Here is an 18,860-nt window from a genome sequence, read left to right as displayed (position 1 = left end):
TATTGGATCTTTGACTATTTACCTGTCAAAGTGTAAAATTGATTTCCTGGCTTTTAACATGTCATTACTTCCTATTGACAGACTTTGTCAATGTTTGAAGTGTAAAATCACATTCTGCAGCTCCAAAAGTGATTTGCAAAAAAAAAAAAAAGGCCCTTAGTACTCACTTATAGAGGAATATTAAATTATTCTGTATTGATTAGTGAAGTACTAAGTTGCAACTAAATAGCTTATGAGAATTATATATCAATAAGGAACAATATTTATGATATAATGTTAATTATAAAAAAACATTATATTATGTAGTGATTGCAACCAGGTACAATTATGTATTACTATGAACTGGAGTGATCAACCCTCCTGGTTTGCCTCTGACTATTTAGGTTTTAGCACTGAAAGTTCTGCATCTCAGGAAATCCCTCAGTCCCAGACAGACTGGGATGGTCAGTCACCCTCTAAGGAACAAATTGCCAAAGGGATAATTGGGGAGAAAAGTCATAGCAATGATTTTCGTTCTTCTTTAATAATAGACATTAATGGTGTCTCAAAAGGAGTTATGTGAGGTTAGTACAAACTGATTATGATTTGAGATCATAAAAATGAATAAAATAACTAATATAACATTACATTAATTATACTTGAACAAAAATACATATATATAATAAAATTTATTTTTTTAAACTTTTTTCTTTATATATTTATTTGAGAGACAGAGACAGCATGAGTGGAGAGGGGCAGAGAGAGAGAGGGAAAGAGAGAATCCCAAGCAGGCTCCATGCTGCTTGCGCAGAGCCCGATGAGGGTCTCAAACTCACAAAACCAAGAGTTGGACGCTTAAGCGATTGAGCCACCCAGGCGCCCCAAGAAAATAAAATAAAATTTTTAAAGACACAATGGTTTTGGAGAGGGATCCTCACATATATTTCAGAAATGGAGAAAATAAGATAGAAGACAGAGCTTATCTTCTTTGAAGGTTTTCTCATTAGTTTTTTCCTTGGTCTGCCATTGCTGTCTTCCCTTTCCTCTAGTTCAAGGCAGGAGTGCCTGCCGCCTATTTCAGGCACATTCCGGAGTGCTCAATGTGAGAAATCAGTTATTCGATTATTAAATCTTCTGTGAAAACTTTCCTTGGGAATGCATGTGTGTAAGAATACACTGACACCCGAGGGCACCTGGGTGGCTCAGTCCTTTGAGCGTTGGACTTTGGCTTGGGTCGTGATCTCACAGTTTGTGAGTTTGAGCCCCACATTGGGCTTGCTGCTGTCAGCACAGAGCCTGCTTCGGATCCTCTGTCCCCCTCTCTCTGTCTGTTCCTCCCCCACCCACATTCTCTTTCTCTCTCAAAAATAAAAATAAATATTAAAAAAAAAAGAATACACTGATATACATAGTTGATGTCCTGACATCCCACAGTTCAAACCCGTATTGGGATTATGTGAATATAAACTTAAGGCTATAGGAGCCTCCCTTGTGGTCTGACGTTACAAGAATAGAGAAGACTGGGAAAACACTGTGTTGGAATCATCTGTTTCAGACAAGAACACAAATATAGTTTTATTTATTTAAGGCTAATTTTCAGGACTTTACATATAGAGATGTTTCATCTCTCTCTTTTTTTTTTTTTCTAAGCACAGGAAAGATCTTCTATCGGTGGTCCCTAACAAAGTAGAAATATCACAAGGCATGGAAATTGCTTTGACTGTTGACCTGCCAGAATCTGGCAGGGTTTATCGTATAGAAAATGCCCAAATGTAATTGATAGATTATAAACATTCTTCCTATGTAAGGTACTAGTATCTCTAAATATGAACAGGAATTGAGAAGTAGGGTAGCGATTGCCTGAGATTTGGCATTGTAACTAATTACATTATTTTCAAACATGATCTTTTTTGAGAATGTCCATAGTACTTAGTGTCTGCATTATGTAACCTAACAACCAAGTATATATTAATGATGTGAGTAGTTTTCCAAATGTTGTGAATGTCTGTGTTTTTTATCCCTGAGAAGCAAAACTTGATTTCTGACTCTTCTGTGTCTCTCCGAACACCTATTTTATGCTAATCAGAGAGTAGGCGCTTATTAAAACCTGTTGACTTTGCTCAGGTAGTTTATACAGGCTGTTTGGTTATTTAAAACATTTTAGGATTAGAGTAGGAAGATATGGGTACAAAAGAAGGCTCTCAAAATTATTAGCTGTGACCATTAGCAAATTACCTTTACGTATTTTTAAGTTACTTAGCCTCTTTGAATCATTTGTAAAAATATGGATAGGGATTTTTTTTTCTTGATGATGGAAGATCAAATGTAATTATTTGATAAACTACTCTGTGAAATGGAAATTACTCTACAAATACAACCATTGATTATCATTTAAGATGTGGGTACTCATTATGGCATCTTCTTTGATTCTTTCTTCTCTTGCCTAAAGGCTGAAAGTAGGTAGACAGTGCAACCAAGAGCCTAGAGCAGGAGTTAGGGAAAGTTAAGACAGATACAGACATGCCCATTTATAAGCTGCGCTGTTTGTACGAAGGAAGAGCTGGGTGTTGGCCACTAAGAAGTTCCCTGGTGGGGTGTAGGCACTCTAAGAGTGTACCACAGTGTCAGCCCCGTAGAAAGATAGCTGGACTAGTTCCTTATCTCACCTCCCTACCATTACTTTTTACTCTCTTTAGGACAGTGGTGCACCAGGGACTCCACAACATATGTAGATGTGGAAGGAATTAAAGGAAGTGTAGGGATGGCCTGCACAGTGGTTTATCTTTTTCATCAGGGGCAGAGTCTCTCTGTTGCAGAGGGACGAGGTGGAACCTCTACTCCGACCGCTACTGCAAAGCCTCGCCCGGGAAGGAGGCCGGTGAGCACTGCCGAGGTGCAGCCCTTGCTCTGCCTTGTTTGAATTTCAGTAAGCTGCCCCAGACAGGAAACGTGCCGACATAGTCGCCTGCCATGGCTGGATTCTCTGCGTGAGAGAGTGAGCGAGCGCGAGCGAGTGCCAGTGAGCTGTGGTCACTCCGTGCGAAGGCCAGAGAGACATGTGGAGGGTGCCTGCAGAGGGCCTCAGGAAATGAGGGTGAATACGTCTCTTGGAAGCTGTGAACACTAATGCCTAAGAAAAGGAAACAGAAGACAGAAAAAGAATAGTTTAAGGAATGCTATCGTTTTCTATCGGTGAAGGTTCCTGGTCTTGAGGAGGTTCCGGAAAGTTCATTTCCGTTTCCTCCTCCTCTTCTTGGACTGGAATGATTTCAATGCCTTCTTCATTCTTTGGTTGGGAAGATACTTCAGTCAGCTCGACCGCTTCTTCTGTTATTTCAACTAGCTGTTCTTTTTTTTCTTCGGCAGCTAACAGGACAACTACATCCTGGAATACAAAATTAAACAAGCGTTTCTGGACCTTTACTTTTGGTGCATTTGTCAGCAGTGTCTGTGAATGTCTATCAAAGACCTCCTGTTTTCTGTGCCATTTATGCTTTTTCCTATATGCCTCCAGATACCAGGACTGATTTCCCACGTGCCCAGATCCTCACCAAATCACCCATCAAAGCTCATCTGCAAGATCAGCAGATATTTGCCACTTTGCTTGGAATGATCACACAGTATTTTGGGAAAGAACGCTGCAGTAATGGGCGAATTTAGATTCGAGTTTTGATTTGCCTCTTATTGCCTATAACCTTGGGAAGGTAATTTTCTCTCTAGTCCTGTTTTTCTCATCTGCAAAATGAAGGACTTGTGACAGTCTCTAGGTTGTATCGGGAATCTAACATTCTGTGGTTCTGAAGCAGTTGATGCAGCTCTGTCACGGGGATATTCGTATCTCCCAATTGTGGAGCCTCTTTGACCCATAGTTTTGGAAGTGGGATCTGATGAAAGGGTGGCGGTGGGGCGGGGTGGGGAGGGGAATGCTGGGAAATGAAGTGGACGAACCAGTGCTTTCATGAGCCTGTCCGGCTTCCGCACGTTACATGTGGGATCACGAAATCAAGATGGACGCCTGGAGCGGGGCAGAGCTGAAGGCTCGTGAGCACACGTACTGCAGGGCTGTATCCTCTGTCTAACCTTTAGACAGGCTTCAAATCTCAAGACACTTTTTCCTCATTATTGGTATTCTCTGCTTTCCAGAAATCTGCCAAGACCATTTTTCACGAAGCTCCTAGTCTCAAAGTTACGTCAGATTACATTCTCCAGAAATGAGTTTTTGTAGACGTGATTTCCTAGAGGGGCTTAGTGGACAGGATGGCTACTACTCACAGCTTTAGGTTTGGAGCACAGTTTTTTCCATTCATTCTCAACAATGCCAGCTGTCACAAGTTTCTGGAATAAGGTAAAGACCACCATCACGGCAAAAATGCTCTGAGGAACGACAGAAAAAGTGAAGGCAAGAATGTGATAACAGCTTAAAGACTATGGTTGCTACTCAGTAAATGACTCTTGGGTAAAATTAAATGATTAAAAGATCAGTTCTATAGAAGATGGGTTCTTTAGAAGATGAATTCTATAGGTGAGTAATGACCAACTGTAAACACTACTAGTTATCTTCATAACCCCGACCCTTAGCACAGCTGCCTTCACAGACGGTTAATGCATGTTGCCGATAGGAAATAAGGTAGCAGCAATTAGTTGAAGAATCAATTCTATGTAGGAAAAATTAATCAGTGACTCCCAAATTAAGTTGTATCCAGCTTTTTAGGTGTTATGGTATCACAACCAAGGAAACCTGTCTATACTCGGGAGATGCATTTTTCCCCTTCAGAGTCTCCACTAAAAACTCACTGAGGCAAAAGGTGTTCATAAAACTTAGGTGCTTCTTCAATGTTCACCTTAATCAAGCTAATAAATGTTAACCGATACTAATATAAAAATGTTAAACAAACACGTAGCCCCCTCTGTGTACCAGTTCTAAATGTATTTGTATGTGTTAACTTACTGCTCAAAACAGCCCTGTGAGGTAAGTACTGGCACTTTCCCCATTTTACAGTTGAAGAAACTGAGGCAGAATGTGGTTAAAATTCTTGCCCCAAAGCCAGATAGGCAGTAAGTAGCAGATGTAGCCAGTCTGGATCCAGAGTTGGCACTCGTAATAAAAATGCCAGACTTCTTTCCTGAGAAGAAATCCAGTCTCACACTTACCAAGAAAACAGATCGTATGCTGTCACAATATTTTATAGACAGAGAGTTTTTCTCAGAGGGCTTACTCTCCGGTTGACAGGTGTGGATGTCAATATATGGCTTGGGGCTTTTAAGAAGATTCAGGTTCTCCATTTTAAAAAAATGGGAGATTGCAATATTAAATATGTCCATGATCAAAAGAATCATTCCAGAAATAGCAGCAAAGAGGCTCAGTGAGTTCATTATCATTTTCCCTTTGACCTGAAATGGAGACATAAAGACATGTTAATGGGGTTTGATTTCATTTGGAGAATACAAGCTAGGAAGGAATTCCAGATCCCATTCCTCCCATTCATAAAGGCACTGCACCCAAATCATCCTAAGCCACACTTCTCTCAGTGGTTTTTAATGTCCTTGTCACCGTAAAATGAAAACCTTCATCTCTCATTCCTGTTCCTTCCTCAGTCTTCCTCATCTCATTTTACCCTGTCACATCCAATCAGTCTATCAAGAGAAAATTTTAGGAATACTCCTAAATTCGTCTATTTTGCATCCTTGCAGTTCCTTTCACTGCCCCTACCATCACGCTGGTGGCATTCGGTAAATACTGGCTAAGTGAAGGTAAATAGTCTTCAGGTTATATATGTCTGCATTAGAAGGTACAGGGAAGAAAGGGAAGGAGGTTCTTGCATCACCATGAAGTGGGTGTAGGGAGGGAGAGCGCAGATAGAGCCCTCTGGGTCTCTACCATCAAGTGGAAACTAACAGTAGCAAGAACACCACCACCTACTCCCTATTGACATGGCTTGCAATCAGCCTCAGTGTACCATCTTTCAAAACATAATTAGGGCCGATGCCTCGGGGTAGCACCGGTGAAGGGTGTCAGAATGAGTTCTACCTGCAGGGATGATAGAAGGTCAAACCAGGAAAATATAAGTGACAGGTACCATAATAGTATGGGATTATTGATGGTTATTTTAAGACCTATATAGTTCATCCCTGGCTGTAGGACCTACAGATTGCAAGTCAGTAGGACTTGCTGTATCTGGAGAATAAAAACAACTTGATCTTCCTAAATATTTTTTTTTTCTTCAAAAACTGAGTTTAGCAGACCACCTCTTGAGAGGAGCCATTTCAATCCACTCCATCCGTCACCGGCTTTGGAAGTGCCACAAGTCAGTAACAGCTTATTGGTAAGTATAAAAAACTTGGGGGAGGAAACTTGCTGGTAAGCTCATGACCTGGGTGTAAGTGTGTTGGGAGGGCTATAGGACAAGACCCTCTGTAGCTCCTTATATAGCCTCTGAAGCACCTGCATGTATGTTACTCCATTACATACTCATGACCATATGGTACCACCATTTTTTAGAGGTACGGAGGGGCAAACCGACTTGCTCAAAGTTGGCGAGGATTGAGTTAATCACAGTATTGATTAGAGTTTTCCTCAACGGTGGTCGGAGAGAAAGCACACGGCTTTCAAAGAGACCTGTTAGTCTCACACATTTAACATTCATAAGACCATAAGCATGTGGCTGTTCTTTGGTCTGCCTTTAATTCTGTTTCCGCGGACATAATTCAGGTAGGCCTCATTTCCAAGTTTTTCATGAATAAAATCACAACAGCGTTCTAGAGAATCTTTTGCCTTTTGGGGTTGAGAGAGAACTCAGTGCTACTGTGATTCCAAAGGTGTGTAAGGGTTTTTGTTTTCAACTGAGAAAGTAGGCATTTCTCGGATGCGTGGGGAAGAAGGACATACGATTACTTGCCAAACTTTTCCTGGGGTTTTTCTCCGCTGCTACCAGGAGTGATCCAGAAATGATATACTGTGAAAAGAGAGGTGGTGGGTGGGGAAGGTATGGGATAGATGGGAGAGGAGGCAGACAGGGAGGGAGGCAGAGAGGGAGATGGCTTTTAACATGGAGAACTGGTTGTTAAGAAGCTATCCACATTTCCAACCACTTTCACCAAACTGTCCAGCCATTTTTGCAGTATTCATTCATTTTTCAGCAGTCACAGTTCTCCTCTTTGCATGCTCAGCTATATTCAGCTGATGCCTTTTATGCAACTAACTGGGGAGCTGCGACCAGGAATATAGTAAGACCAGAGGCAGAACACAAGTTTTTGTGCCAACGAATACTAACACTGTGAACTTAAAAGCTTTATTTTTAGTTTCTCTCTTTTCTTTTTTAAGTTTGTGGAATTTCTCTTTGGAGTTCACAGTGATTTCACTGATTGTGATGCCAGGGAAGAATGAATCAAGGTGGCCTGAGTGCCACGGGCACACGCCGTTAAAACGTTTGCTGCTACAGGAATTGATGGTGATCATTTCCCATCTTCCTTGTTCAAGCTATGAAATGGAGGGGACGCTTGCTCTCATCCATCTCTCTTTGTTTTGAAAATCTCAGTCCTGGGCGTATCTTTCTAGTAGTAACTGTGAAAGTCTAATGGGGATATAAACATGACTCCTCTGTACCGCACCCAGACGCGGCTAGAAAACATGTACACGAAACAGTCATGGGGATTGCTCATGACAGATTGCTGCTCTGCTGGTCAGCCAAAGGAGATTCATTTGCGATGGGACTGATTTCACCACCTGAGATAGTAGCTAAAGAGAATTGTAGGAAGAAGGAGTAGGTGGGAGGAAATGGGATGCGCCTGCTCCTTCCTGCTTCCGGAAACACCCCGCCGCACAGTCCAAATGTTTAGTGCCCTTCTCACCCCTCTCCACATTGACTTTGGAGAGTCCTGCTTTGAACGGTCTTCCTTCCCCGTGTAGATCCATGCAGGGCACCTCTTTCTGAATGTACATGAAGTGTGACCACTGACTCAGGGAGATTCATACTCGGTTCCGTCAACCTCTCCTTCCGCTAAATTACTGTCACCTCATAACCTATTTCCCAGCCACATACTTGCCTCAACACAGAAATAATCTAGCATGCTGTTGTGGAGCTTTTAAACCTTTTTGTCTGCATCACTGCCCAAAGGGCTGTTAGTTGTTACTCACCATAATACCTCCCCAGAGAGGGTACCACACAGTCATACAGATGGGTGCATAGACCTCCATGTGGATCATCAGGAGGCCACCTAGGGCCATGTGGAAGAGCCCGTTCATAATCTGGACAGCCTGGAGAGAGAATTAGGGGTCTGATGAGGAAGTCAAGTCCTCATCAAGTCAGAAAGCAAAGGCTGGAAGCCCTGATTCCGGACCCGGGGCTGTGTAAAACGCCTAAAGGAAGTGGGGAAGGTGCCAAGATCTTTGTCTTGTTGCGATCCGCTTTCCTCACCACCTGGGGCATTTCCAAGACAGATATGTCTGGGATGCTGGTGACAAACTGGGATGGGAGACCCCTAAATATGCAGACCGCAAAATCAAAAGGAGACATAAGATCACCGTGACAACTTCTCTGTACATCCCTGATTTGGCACGCTGTGTCCGACATAAAGGACACCTCACGTTGGATTGCATCCTGTACCTGGCCTATAGCCTCTGCTTGTCTAGGCCGGAGAGTCTCACCAATATGGAACGGAGCACAGTTGACTTACCCCCAGTGGCTTAGATTCCTTCATGAAGAAGTTTTGTGTAGGGCCCACCACCGAAGGCATCTTTTTGGGAATTATTTTTTGAACGGGATTCATGGCAGTCGGACCTTTCATAGCATCTGCTGGGAGAGTTCCACTCATTGAATTTCTGGGTGTCGCCATTTCACCCTCAGAACTCCTAAAAATAAATAATAAAACGGGGGAGAGAGAGAATAGGATTTTCAGCGGTCTTTTGTCTCATGCATTGGCATACTTTTCCCTTTATTCTCTCCATGAGTGTCGTTGAGGATAGGCATGGACTTTTCCCAGTGGCTTTGGGTCTGAGGCAAAGCCCACTACTATGTTCTAGCATCTCAGGCAAGGACATAGGGCCCCTGGAAATCCTGTCGGTATTCTTGACAACAATGTTTGGGGCATACTTTATCATGGAAGAGAACACCATGCTCATGTCCTGTTTGAGCACAGTTTGTTGAGAAGAAACATGTCCTGGTTGTTTCTCATCCCTGAGTGCTTTTCTTACGCTCTCATATTGGAAAGTGTATTTTGTACTGACTTTTCCTTGTCCTTTTGCTTCTCTGCCTTTGTCCATTGTGATGGGCCAGAGGCATCATGAGAGATAAGTGTCTGACTTCGGCTCAGGTCATGATCTCGCGGTTCACGAGTTCGAGCCCCTCTCTGCCCCTCCCCCACTCGTGCTCTGTCTCTGTCTCTCTCTCTCTTTAACATTAAATTTAACATAACATTAAATTTAAAACATTTTAAAACATTAAATTTGGCATAATGTCTCTTTAACTTAAACATGTTAAAAAGAGAGAGAGAGGGAGAGTCAGATGAGGACCGTCCTTAGTCAGCAGAGGCCGATTCTAGTCTTCCTTTACCACCAACTCTGCAACCTTGAGTAATCACTTTAAGGAGGTTCTCAGAGGTTGTATGTAAGACTGTGGCCTCCTGACACGGGTTGCCTAGGTTTAAATCAAATTCTGTTTGCGGTGAAACTACAGGAAAATTCTTTAAACTCTGGGCCTTATGCTTTTCAGCTGTAAGATGGGAATAATAATTCTTGTCTTACGGTACAGGGTTTCTGTAAGACTCAAATGGACTGATGAGCTGTGTGTGGCTGGTGTCTTCATTTAGGTATATCTCAAATGTCAGCCTCTCAGAAAAGCCTTCCCCCAATCCTCGGTCCACAGCACAGTCTTTTTCACACCACCCGTTTTATTTCTGTACGTGGCCCGTATCACTGCAGGGAATTACCTTGATTATCTGCTTGCTTGTTTACGGTCAGTCTCTTCCCACTAGAATATAAATTCCTTCAAAGCAGAGACCTTATCTGTCTTGTTCAGTATCTAAATGGGGCCTGGATTGAATAGTTTCTTAATATTACTGAGGAAATAAATGCATGTAAAGCACCCATGTCTGAATAATTATTGCCTGTTTTTGTCGCTATTCTTGTTTTTACTATTATTACCTCTGTAAGCATTAGTTTCTATGTTTTTCCCCATTGGAAAAATGAGAACAACGTCCCTGTTGCAGACATGTTGTGAGAAAGAAGTTCAGACGTGAAAATGCCTCCTACATGGGGAGAAAGGAGCAAGTGCTGTTTGTTCTCAGAATTCATGCTTTATTCATTTCTGAAGTTAGATGGTGATTACTACTGAGACCCTTTCCAGCTCTCATGTTTTAAGACTGACCAGTTTTCTTCGTCTTGTGCTTCGTCTTGGGATTTATGTTTGCGTCAGCTACTTACGTGAATTCTATCGGGTCTTTCCTGGGCCCTGGAACTCTCCTTAGAGATGCACCTTTGGTCTCGTCCTTGTTGGCTGTCAGTCACGTAAGGAGCCTTGGAGACAAAGACTGTCTGTCCAGCTTGCTTATCGTACTGAAGTCACACCAAGCCTGGCACTGTGGTATAGGACAGGTCCTTGGGAGTCACCCAGGCCTTACGTTTGCACCCAGTGTGTGGTTACAAAGAGATTTCGGATCCTCAGTTCATTGAAGCCTCACAGAGTAGACAAGGGATGAACTGTTGCTTTCATTTTGTAGAAAAGGTGGCAAAGGCACAGAATAGTTAGTCCCTTGTTCCCAGTTACATGACTACTGGAGATCGAAAGTGAGGGCTCGGACCTCTCCAACGAGGCATCTATGGCTGCTTTGTCCCCCGTGCAGTACAAGGGTTCAGCCTTTCACTTATGAACCTCTCCCTACTTCAGGTGGATGTGCCGTTTGGATGACTACTATAAAGCAATTGAAAACAGACTCCCTGTCAGGAGGACAGAGGAGACTTCGGCTGGGTGCTCTGCACTTGATTTCACCCCACCTGCCGATTACCAGATGTCATGCGGTCTTGGAGGTCTCGGTGCTTTGCACCACAAACCACACCCAACAAGATGACTGACAAAAAGGAATGTACTAAGGTAGGCCTCTAAGGAGCCTCCAGATTGATTCTGGCCAGCAGGCGGAACTTTGGGAGCTGGTCAGAAGCTCAGAAACCATTGTGGCCATTTGATAAATGAGGAAACTGTGGCCCAGGGATGGGCCGCGCCTCGTCACAGACCTTGCAGCTGGTGACAGAGCCGACCAGAAGGCAGTCACCGCGGCTCTGAGGCCGGTGCTCTCTCTGCGGCCCCACAGCCAGACCATGTCGTGTAGTTGTTTATGGAGCATCCTCTGTGTGCCGGGGTTACCGCACATCTAGTTCCAGGTCGCCCAACACCTGTCTTACCCAGAAGGCATCTTGTCTTTTTTTGCAGGTGTGGAAATGCAGGTTCAGAGGGGTTGGTTCGTTTCCCCATTTGTAGGAAGGGAATGGGCTGGGAGTCACCACATTCCTCATTTTAGCGAGGCTCATTTTAGCGAGGACAACTTAAAGAGCAAAGGTCATCCATTATCTGGACAGAAGGAAATGATGGGACTAGTGTGGTTTGAATTTCTCCTTATTTTTCAGCTGCCTGAGGCTGTGTCACTGTTACTGGTGAGATAAACCTCTTAACGTAAGCAAGTTCTGCTGCGGCTGTATCTGTAATGGCTAATGGCAGTAATGACCACTGGGGGGACATATTTTATTTCACTGGTAAAAATGTGCCTGGGTGGCTCAGTCAGTTAAGCGTCTGACTTCAGCTCAGGTCATCATCTCACAGTTCGTGAGTTCAAGCCCCTCATCGGGTTCTCTGCCGTCAGTGTGGAGCCTGCTGCAGAACCTCTGTCTTTCCCCCCTTCGCTCTCTGCTCTTCTCCCATTTGTACTCTCTGTCTCTCCCAAAATAAATAAATAAACTTAAAAAAATGATGTCTCATTATGGCAACTGTACTCCTGTGAAGGCTTCAACATATATTACTGTAAAATAGTTTATAAACACAAACATACCCATCATTTTGTATGGAAATAAGCTTTCTAAAATATGTACATATTTCAATGCCAGGGCATTGTCGACCAGGAACTGAAAATTTTCATTGTATGAGAATACGTAAAATTAGACCACATACTCCCAAGGATATTGTAGATTCCCGCAGCTTTGCCCTGTGGTTGTTTCTTAATTGTTCACGGTGATTTAAAACAGTGCCTGGCACACAGCTCTGCTCAAAGCCCGGTTCGTACATCCGCAGGGGTGACTGAGCACATTGGCCAAAATGTGGTAACAGCAGGATTCTGTGCTCACTAAACTATATCACCCTCAGGGCTCGGTTTATCTGACACTGCCTCACTCTATTACAGCGACTTCTGCAAATCTCTTCTGGTTTTTCAAAGGCACCACTGTTTCTGGGTGCATCCACTGCAGGACAGTCTCACAGCCTGTATGGGTTTGGGTTTGAATAATGACTGTTTAGGTCCAGTAATTACATCACTTAATGAGAAGTTCAAAGCTGCCTAGCTTTCGTTACCTCCACTTCCTCCCCTGCCACTCAAAATAGTTCTGGGTTTCTGCCCTTTCTGGTCCTGTGCGCTGAGCTCTGAGGAGGAATGTTCTTACTTCCATTCCCTCTGCCTGGGCTCCTCAGCCCCTCTCCAGCCCCCCTGCTTCCTCCAGGATGGCAGCCCCTCAGGGCAAGCGGGTCTTGTGTCTTCAGTCCGTGTGCACTCGCATGCCACAGAAAGTGCTCGTCCCAGCTCTGGGGCCTGCCACGTCTGTGACCTCGCTACTCAAAGTACTGTCTGAGAACGTGGGAGAATTTGCAATTTATAATGTAGTAAACGCTCAGAGGATAACTGTGTCTTTTGTGGGACTGAGATGTACCGCAGCGTCCCCATTCCCAAAGCCCCTTCCTTTCATCCAGCAGCCACTGCCCAGGCCCCCCTCTGTCATCCCCGGTGTCTTCAGAGCCCCTCCACTCTGTTCCTCCACTTCTTCCCCACCCGTCCCCTCTGGGGGCCTCGCAGCAGGTGGGCAGAGCCGCTGGGCTGAGGCCACTTTGTGCAAGGACTGCCCTGCAGAGTCAGCGGCCTTTCCTCAGGCGTGAGCACTCGGATGGCTTTATTTCTGTCCCCCTGGCACCCAGGTTCCAAGAGCTGGAGCCGCGGTTCTCTCCAGCCCCTTCACCTCCACGCCCAGTCAGGGCCCAAGTCCTGCTGCTTCTTCCTCTGTAAGGTGTCTCCTCTTGCATGCGGACCATTTTCTACCTCCAGTGTCACCCCCTGAGTTTCTCATTTCCTCCGCTGGTTGAGCACAAAAATCGTACTCTTCTGCCTTCAGTCTTGCTCTCGTCTAATCCATCCTCCACAGGGGCGGCTAGAGCAGGCCCCGAATCACTGCTTTAAGTCCTGCTCGACCTGAGCTTCAGCTCTTTGTCTAGTCTGTCTTGGCTTCCTGGGAAAACCTGCGCCTGGCCCCCCCACCCCATGGCCTTCACGGAGCATCGTGGCATCCCATTTGGAAGCCACACCGCACTGCTCCCCGCTGGACCGCTGGTCTGGGGGTATCTTCCTCTCTCTTCCCTCTCCGCTTTGAAATGCTCCCCTCCTGCCCCCTTCGCGGTCTCCCCATTAGGCATTCACCTCCTTGGGACTCTTCCCGGCACGGACTCCTTCAAAGGCCCCAGCTCTCTGTATTCCTTACTTGTCCTCAGCTGTTTTCTCCTCTAACTGAGGGTATGTTCCCCAAGGGCTGTCCTGCTAGGGTTACGTGGAGAACCTGCTTTCCATGTACTACGAGCTCAATAGATGTTAAACCGAATGACTTCCTCAGCGAGGATTCCCACGTGAGCCCGCCGGATGTTGGACCAAAAGGTGGTCATGTCACCTCACCTGATGATCAGTGACATCAGGCCATTTTGTGGAAAACAGGGAAAGGCGGTCACATTATATACTGGTTCAGGAAACAATTATGACATGGCTAAAACTCATCTTTGTTGCCCTTCATTAGATCTTCCTCATCTGCAGTGCCCACTCTCACTGCAGGCTTCTGTGATGGATTTGAGGCGGGATCTGACGCTCCGTTTCATGTCCCCCCCCCTCCCCCCTGTCGTCCAGTCCCCTCCAGAACATGTTAGCCTGCGAGGTTTAACAACATTTGGGGTATTCACATTTAGCAGCACATCTTTGGAGACCAAATCATTCAAAGCAAGAGAAATGGAAATATTTTCATTGTAACCACGGCTGATTATTTTCTTCTTCAGTGCCAGGTGGTTCTGAGAACCTTAGGATTTTAGCTCATTTAATCTTATGTAAAGCAGCGGGTGTTAACTGTCACCCCCATCTTGTGCGTGAGTAAAACCAGGGATGTAGAGGTTTGGTGACTTGCCTGTATCTATCAGAGGCCCCAGGCCTGCCCTGTGTCACTCGCCTCCTGTGTACGTGGGACACCAGCAGTGGAAGTGAACCACTGTAGATACCTTATAGGCGGTAGAGCTCCGGTCGGAGCCCAGCAGATTGGTAACCACGCTCTCGTCTACGTGCTACAGTCTGCTGCTTTTGTTCAGGACACCCAGTTCACTGGCCAGCACCTTTCTTGAGGGAGGGAGTGGTTCAGAAAGCGGGTGGGCAGCAAAGCCTGGTACCCCTCCTCAACTTGTGACACTGTCAGAAAACCCGACCGGGGAAGCCCTCGGGTGAAAGCCGAGAAACTCGAGTCTCCAAAACCATCCTATGCTTTACGCGTCACTCCCTTTTAGTCTTTTTTTTTTTTTTAAGTTTTTATTTATTTTGAGACAAAGAGAGTGTGCAGGAGGGGCAGAGAGAGAGAACCCCGAGCAGGCTCCACACCGCCAGCGCAGAGTCCAACGCGGGGCTGGAGCCCACAAACCGTGAGCTCATGACCGAAGCCGAAATCAAGAGTTAGACGTTTAACCGACGGAGCCCCCCGGACGCCCCCTTTTTAGTCGCTTAAACAAAGCAAACTGGTTGCTTACCTGAGTGTCTGAGGCCTTAGGTCGCAAGGCTGACTGGGATGCTGGCTGCCGAGTTCACTTCCACTGCTGGTGTCCCACGTACACAGGAGGTGAGTGACATAGGGCAGGCCTGGGGCCTCTGATAGATACCAGGTGACAGGAAATCAGTGGCTTCTGCTACCTTGGCCTTTGCCCCAATCACTTTGGTTTAATGCACACATGCCAGAGCCAAAGGATATACAAAAAAGTTTCTGCCTTACCACGAGGTTTCACTTCTCGAAAAGGATCCCAGGGGACTGCCTGGCGTACTTTACGCTCCCCTAATTAGAAGAACTTTGCAGCCCCCACCCTGTAAGCAGGTGTGGACGGTGGGTCCCCAAGGGCAAGAAGGGCTCTAGAAACTCTCTACAGATGGGCTGCTAGGACTTTTACCTTTTTACTTCACTTTTAGGAGTGAGTGGGTGGGAAGAAGTCATCCAAGCAGAGAGATTCAGGAATCAGTAAGCCCGGTTGCTCGGGAGTATTGCAGGTATCCCTCTGCAACTATTGTCCACGTTTGCCCGCACTTAGGGTCCTCGTGGGACCACGTATGTCCTGTGTGGGATTTACTAGAAATGGCCTAAAAAATATACTTTGGTATTGTAGAGCACAGACCCAGAAGCTTGAGGCGAGAGTTGCGTGTTTGGGGATACAAACTCAAGTAGGACTTTTACCTACAGACTCACTTTTCCCACCATCTTTCTGGTTCTCTTGCATCGCCTCTCTCTTCAGTCTGGCCTGGAGCTGTGCTAGGGGTAGATCAAGTGAGGGATGGAAGAAGCCGGTGGCCAGGAAAGTGTGAACATTTGGGAAAGGAATTTTTGCCCAAAGGTTTCGTACCCCTTGCCTCCACCTATACAACCCCTATGTTCATGTTGTTGGATTTTTTTTTTTTTATTGCTTTTTAGTTTCCTTGTGCATCGCTTTATCTTATTAGGGAGTCAGGGCTGTAACTAAGCAATTGTTTGCCTTCATCTAGTGATGAAAGGAGGCAGCGCTCCTGCCAAATCTGAGTTAATTCCTATCTTCCCTCCATCTCTCCCTCCCTCTGTCCCTCTCTCTGTTCTCCTCCCTCTCCTCCTCCCTCCCTCCTCTCTTCTCTATTTCTCCTTCTCACTCTCTATTCTTTAAGATGGTTCCGACCGGAGGGTCATAAGCAATGGGCGGTAGTCGTTCTGGAGTGGCTGGTCTGGGTGCAACATAAAAACAAACGACACCTCCCCACCACTGAAGCAGGTCGTCAGTGGAACGGGCTACCATTTGAATAGAGGACTTGCTGTCATCAGTGTCCGCACGTGAAAGGCACGCAGTCACCTCCCATAAATTTCATAGAAGGAAGTGGGACCATCAGCTCCACCATCCATCTCAGATTCTGGCTGTGGGTCTGAGGATCCGCTGAAGTGCTTGAACGGTCGGTGCCGGGGCTGATCATTAACGTGACATCGGAGTTGTGGATGCTGGGGAGGCGTGAGGCTGGAGTCCAGGACGGTGGGTGGTTAGTGGAGCGCACCTTCATTTCAGTGAGCATGGAAACAGGGTCCGGGCTTGCTCACGTATGGCATCGGTGAGGCTCGGACTGGGTTTGCACAACCTGAATTCCACATCCTTTTCTCGTGTTGGCCCTGTTCTGCCCACGTCTGGCTTAGAGGGTTTGCTACCCTGTTCTCGGTGGCCAGTGAGATCAGTTAGGCGGCTCTATAATAAATAAACTTGAATTTGAATAAACTTGAATTTGATTCTGCGTAAACAAACACATTTTGGCTTTACCTTTGCTGGTTTGGATTGATTGACCTTTCAGTGCTTGAGTGTGTCGACATCCCCACCACAGTTTGGATTTGTCGGTAGCACTTGCTCTGTAATTTTTTTCTCTCTGTCATGTTTGAGGATATTGGGTCTGCCACCCATTTAAAATCTCTCCCCCTCTGAATGCAACCTCCTGTCATTACCTAGTGGCTTTCTTCCTTCCTGATGATGGTCTCTCTCTTAAAGTCTACACACAAGTTTATTAACTAAACTTTAATTTAGTTCAGTTTGCCTTCCTTTTATCCCCCCACCTCCTAACACTCCTACTTTTTTTTTTTTTTTTTTTAATCCTTGGGACATTTTGCCTCTCCTATGAAAACTACATTCTACAGCACAATGATATCTGTCCTTGCCTTACTCAGTCAGCCTTACTACACGTCCCTTGAAAGCAGGGCCAGTTTTTCTGATTGTTGAGAGATTGTGGTTCTGTTTTGGCTCTTTCTCTCCCTCTCCAGATGATTATCACAATGCTCTCTCCAGTATCAGGAGGTAATATTATGGTGTGTTCCCCAAGACAAGACGCTGCTCAGCAAGGCATCGGGGACCCCGAATTATCTGGTGTTGGAGGGTTTCGGTTTCAGAGAATTGGTAAGGGAGAAGCAGGGTTCCTGAGAGGCGAAACTAAAGATCTTACTGCAAATAGATCTTGGTTATGACTTGGAAAATGTCACTGTTGTGTTTGTAAATCACTGATACCAAAGGAAAACGTAAATTCAAGTGTGTAAGAGCTTTGGAGTTTGAGAGGTCTTCCTTCTGATCCGAGGAACTACTTTATATTTTTAACAGGCAAATACTACTAGTTGAGCACCTACTTATATGCCAAGCACTGTCCGTATAACACCTGTAGTATTGATTCCGTTTTATGATTGTGGAGACGAACATTCAGGAAATGAGGGAAACTGGCCCCGAGTCACATAAGTGATGAAATGTGACGTTGGGAAAGCAAGAAACCCTCAATTACAAATTTGAAAGAAATCCTGCCATTTACGACGCGATTTTTAAGTTCTAGGCTCTGGTTAAATTAGTTCACATTTCATTTAAAGCTCACGGCAACCCCATTAAGTAGGTATTACTGTTGCATTTTAGTCTAGGAATTCAAAGCTCACAAAGGTTAAGTAACTTGTTCAAGTCCTTAAGCTTTAAATGGCAAAACTAACACTGAGACCTGGATCTGACTTAAAAGCCCTTACCGTTAGGCGATGGTGTTCCCACCCGTAAATAGATCTCATATATCCACACATCTCAGCCTTACTCGGCTGCCACGTAGTTTTCATCAGAACATGACTCCACTGGAAATAGATATTTTAAGTAAATAAAATGACTATTTTTCATCAGAATCTTGCTCCCCCGTCTCCTACCGTCACACATGTACGCATAGGCCTTTCTCCTTCCAGCTTATGGCAGAAACGAAAACCTGATAGTGTATTTCTTTGCATATGCTAAACGTTTTCTGCGCCCAAAGCAGCATAGGATGATGAGATTTGGAGTCTGGCGTCTTGATTCAAATCCTGGTTCTAAATCCTACTCCCTTTTGTAGTCTCAGAAAACTCAACCGCTTTGAGCTTCGGTTCTCATGCCTAAGGGGCAGGCTCCACAGAGCTCCCTCAGAGGGCTGCCCTGGCAGGTGGAAAGACAGCGGGAAGATCCCCAGTACTTGGCGGATAGTGTCAGCGGAAGGAAATGCAGCGTAAGGCGGCCGTCTCTGCATGCAGCCTGGGAATCTCCCGGCGTCCTTGAGGCTCTTTCAGGGGTCTGTGACCTCAAGATCGCTTTCATAATAATACTGAGACCTTAGTTCCCCTTTCCACAAGTTTAGAGCGGTCTCTCCACAGGCCACAGAACATGAGCCATCACATCAGACGGGCTGCGAAAGCAGTTACCAGAATCCAGTTGCCTTCCATTAAGCTAGAGAGAAGCTCTGCACTGGAACCACCTGGAAATCTTTACAAATTATTGATGCCCAGCTCTCACCACATTCTTATTTGATTGCCATGGGGTGGGGTGGTGCATTAAGGGGGGGGGTGTTTATAAAAGTTGCTCGGGTGATTT

General features: G+C 45.4%; 1 protein-coding gene and 1 long non-coding RNA gene across 2 annotated transcripts; one reads left to right on the top strand and one right to left on the bottom strand.

Moving 5' to 3' along the window:
• Positions 1-2,855: 2,855 nt before the first annotated feature.
• On the bottom strand, positions 2,856-15,172 carry MS4A1 (membrane spanning 4-domains A1). Its single transcript, XM_007092019.3, has 7 exons — positions 14,991-15,172; positions 8,653-8,827; positions 8,114-8,233; positions 6,876-6,932; positions 5,131-5,370; positions 4,252-4,353; positions 2,856-3,364 (listed from the first exon to the last, which is right to left on the bottom strand). Exons 2-7 carry the CDS (start codon positions 8,809-8,811, stop codon positions 3,146-3,148), a joined length of 897 nt encoding a protein of 298 aa, XP_007092081.1. The 5' UTR covers positions 8,812-8,827; positions 14,991-15,172; the 3' UTR covers positions 2,856-3,145.
• On the top strand, positions 3,286-11,765 carry LOC122231159. Its single transcript, XR_006208328.1, has 3 exons — positions 3,286-4,501; positions 6,218-6,302; positions 10,860-11,765. It is a non-coding gene; the product is annotated as an uncharacterized LOC122231159 (long non-coding RNA).
• Positions 15,173-18,860: the final 3,688 nt, after the last annotated feature.

The sequence above is a fragment of the Panthera tigris genome, chromosome D1 (genome assembly GCF_018350195.1).
Source record: "Panthera tigris isolate Pti1 chromosome D1, P.tigris_Pti1_mat1.1, whole genome shotgun sequence".
In the NCBI taxonomy this organism is placed as follows: Eukaryota; Metazoa; Chordata; class Mammalia; order Carnivora; family Felidae; genus Panthera; species Panthera tigris.
Note: the sequence above shows the minus strand (reverse complement) of the source record. Positions and strands in the feature narration are given on the sequence as shown.